Source organism: Ochotona princeps, chromosome 1 (assembly GCF_030435755.1).
Source record: "Ochotona princeps isolate mOchPri1 chromosome 1, mOchPri1.hap1, whole genome shotgun sequence".
NCBI classification, from domain to species: domain Eukaryota; kingdom Metazoa; phylum Chordata; class Mammalia; order Lagomorpha; family Ochotonidae; genus Ochotona; species Ochotona princeps.
Genome location: NC_080832.1, coordinates 22,410,488 through 22,413,934, shown reverse-complemented (window position 1 = coordinate 22,413,934; position 3,447 = coordinate 22,410,488). Strand labels below are relative to the sequence as shown.

The 3,447-nt window shown below is 41.2% G+C and overlaps 1 protein-coding gene across 1 annotated transcript; it reads right to left on the bottom strand.

The window, feature by feature from the left end:
- Positions 1 to 612: 612 nt before the first annotated feature.
- LOC101533416 (E3 ubiquitin-protein ligase Mdm2-like) lies at positions 613 to 3,161 on the bottom strand. Its single transcript, XM_012927609.3, is given in 2 exon segments — positions 613 to 2,457; positions 2,459 to 3,161. Coding segments are annotated over 2 exon segments (1,473 nt in total). The 5' UTR covers positions 3,106 to 3,161; the 3' UTR covers positions 613 to 1,631.
- Between the last annotated feature and the right edge of the window lie 286 nt (positions 3,162 to 3,447).

Below are 3,447 nucleotides of genomic sequence, written 5' to 3'. Positions count from 1 at the left end.
TTACACATGAGTGTGAGGAGCTCAAACACTTGAGGCATTATTCACTATCTCCTAGGGCATCCATTAGCAGGAAGCTGTATCAGAGCATGGGAGCTAGGACAGAGCTGGGACTTGAAATAGGTACTTTGATTCAGGAAGCAGCAACTTAACATTATGCCAAATATCTGCCCTCCTTCTATCACTTTTTTTTAATATTTAATAAGTTTATTTATAAATCAATAAATAATACATATTAAACCTAAAAATTTAGACAATCAGGACTACACTGTCAATCAGAAGCACGCAGAGTGGGTCATGTGTGAACTCTTGTGTGAACAGCAACTGCTGCATATCCTAACGTACACCATCCATCGCCTCATTTGTACCACCAATTCTCAGAATGACTGTACAGAGCTCTAACTGAATTACAAATCACAAATTAATAAATCTTTGCTGTATTTCAAGACCAAAGTACTCCAGTCATTTGCTTCCTAATTTAGATACACACATGTAAAACCTGTGTTCATAAAGCTTATTCCAACAATGTTCTATTAGTAATTGGTGGAACAAATTATCCCTCATCTGAATCTGCACAACTGTCACATACATGGGAGAAAAGCAGCGTAATCTGTATTTGGTACACTACAGTTAATGACAGAGAACTTAATCCACACAGCTTGACAGAGATTTTAGAATCCGATATTCTGACACTGTCATTTTTAAAAGGAAAGTAACAAATAATATCTGCATTAAAGTTATAGCTTCTCTAGTTACTTTAAAAATGAACAGTTCTATTAACCAAATTTCTGAATTCACTCATTTCTAAAACTGGTGTTAAGCAAAGGTCTGAAACTCAGGCAACTACCAGAAACCATGTAACTGAGCCCAAGATGATCAAACTATCTCAGAATTCTTTCCAACTTACAGGAAATATAAGATTCAATTAAGTTCTTGAAATTAGTGTGAAAAATGCATAGTATACCTATTCACCCACAACAGCTCCTCCCCCCAGTTTACCAAGGAGGGTTAGAAAGGTTTCGTCTGTGCTAACTGATGGCCATCTTCTCACTTGACATCATTACCACCTATCCTTTATCACATAGTAACATCAAAAACACTATCAACATTTTTCACTCACACTGCACCCAATACAGCTATCAACTTAGTTATCTAGAAAAGGCATTTTAAGCTCTGAAACCAGAAAAACTAAGGCTCAGATTTAAGGGTACCCAAAATTAAAAAATTAAATCTTTCACAAACATCTTCCCTTACATAAGAGACACTAACTTCACATTTCAATGTCCTACTTATTTTTGTGCTGTTAAATCAGGTACTTTTCATGTTTATTTATTAGGAGAAAGTGGAAACTATTTGAAGCCAAAGGGGATGATTAAAAATAAACTAGTTATGAATCCAATCCAAATCACATTAAAACCCAAATAAAAAATAGAACAAAGTGAAATTTTCATTTGAAAAAGTAAATATTCACTTTTCTCTCTCCCAAAGGTAAATTATACCAAAAAGGGGAAATCCACATTAACTGAGACAATGCCTCACTTTGACATATGTAAATAAAAATAGATCCCATGTTGTCTAAATTTTTAGGGCTATATTTACAGTTAGAAATATATAATTCCACTCTCATGGACAGGTCAATTAGTTGAAATAAGCACAATCATCTGAATAGGCTGTCTACATACTGGGCAGGGCTTGTTCCTTTTCTTCAGCTTCTTGGCACAAGTGAAGCATGACATCAGGTGTCCTGTTCTGCCATGAACTATGCAACCATTTTTAGGTCGGCCCTGGCAAATCACACACGGTTCAATGGCATTCAGGGGGAAATTAGGTTCCGTACTCTCTTCTTTTTCCTGCGTTTCTTCCCTTTCAAACTCCTTCACGTCCTCTTGGCTGCCATAAATAACGCTGTTAGAAGTCGAGGGCTGAGAAAAGTCCTCGCTCTCTTGTGACTGAGAAGCTTGTGTGCTTTTATCGTCATTTTCCTCAACGCCTGCCTCTTTAGAATCATCTGCTATGGACTTTTTACAATCAGGAACATCAAAGCCTTGTTCCGAGTGGGTCGGGTTTTCCAGTGGGGCTTTCTTGGAGATTCCCTCTTTATCCTTCCCCTTATCTTCAGGAAGCCAGTTCTCACGAAGAGCCCAACATCTGTTGCAATGCGATGGGAGCGGAGGATTCATCTCATGGCAAGAAGTACACTTCCAGTAGTCAGCTAGGGAGATTTCAGGGTCTTCTTCAAATGAATCTGTGTCACTCTCCCCTGCTTGGTACACAGGAACTCGATAAACCTCATCTTCTTCATCTGACAGGTCCTGCCCTTCTTCACTAAGGCTATAATCTTCTGAATCGAGAGATTCAACTTCAAATTCCACACTAAACTGATCTGAATATGAATCGTGATCCAGCCAATCACCTGAGTGTTCACTTACGCGGTCATCAAGATCCAAATTTGACGGTGTCTGTTGACTCACTGCTACTGCTTCTTTCACAACATAGCTCCCGTATTACACACAGAGCCAGGCTTTCGTCAAAGGAGAGGGAAATGTTATCAGATTTGTGGCGTCTTCTTTGTCGTTCACCAGGTAATTCATCCAAATTTTCTTCTGTCTCACTAATTGCTCTCCTTCTAGATGAGGTAGATGGTCTCGAAACCAAACTTGAAGATGAAGGCTTCTCTTCCTGCAGCACTTGACCAGGCTCCTTTTCATCATTCCCACCTTCAGGGTGATATCTGTCCTCACTTATAGACATGCCTGAATCGGAAGGTTCCTGCTGATTGACTACTACCAAGTTTCTGTAGATTATTGTATGTATTTTCCTGTGCTCTTTCACAGAGAAGCCTGGAACTCCAAACAAATCGCCAAGAAGATCATTTGAACAATATACAACGTGTTGTTGCTTCTCATCATATAATCGTTTAGTCACAATGTACTGGCCAAGATAAAATATAACCTCTTTCATGGTGTAAGTGTCTTTTTGTGCACCAACAGACTTTAACAATTTCAAAAGCAATGGCTTTGGTCTAACCAGGGTCTCCTGCTCCGAAGCTGGGATCTGTGAGGTGCTTACAGCACCATCAGTGGACACAGACATGTTGGTATTGCACATTTGCCGTGCGGGGGCTCCGGCGCCTAGAGCTGGGAGAGGGAGGTGGGGAAGCCGGCGTCCCTACACTGGCGGGGCCAAGCCCCGGGGTCTCCCCGACGCACCGAGTCCAAGCGGCGAAAGCGGCAGGACCCCGACCTGGAGGAGGGCAGGGAGAGTCCAGGCCGTCCCTCAGCCTAGCCGTCTAACTTCATTTTCCTGGCAGTCACGCTGAGCCTCCCTCGCAGGCCTCGCGCCAGGCCGGGGAGCGAGCCCTTGTATCACTTTTAACAAGCAATTTTGATATTACAAGAGTTTTTCTCTGAAGCTGTGCCATTAGGTACTTTTTGATGCACTATTTTGGCT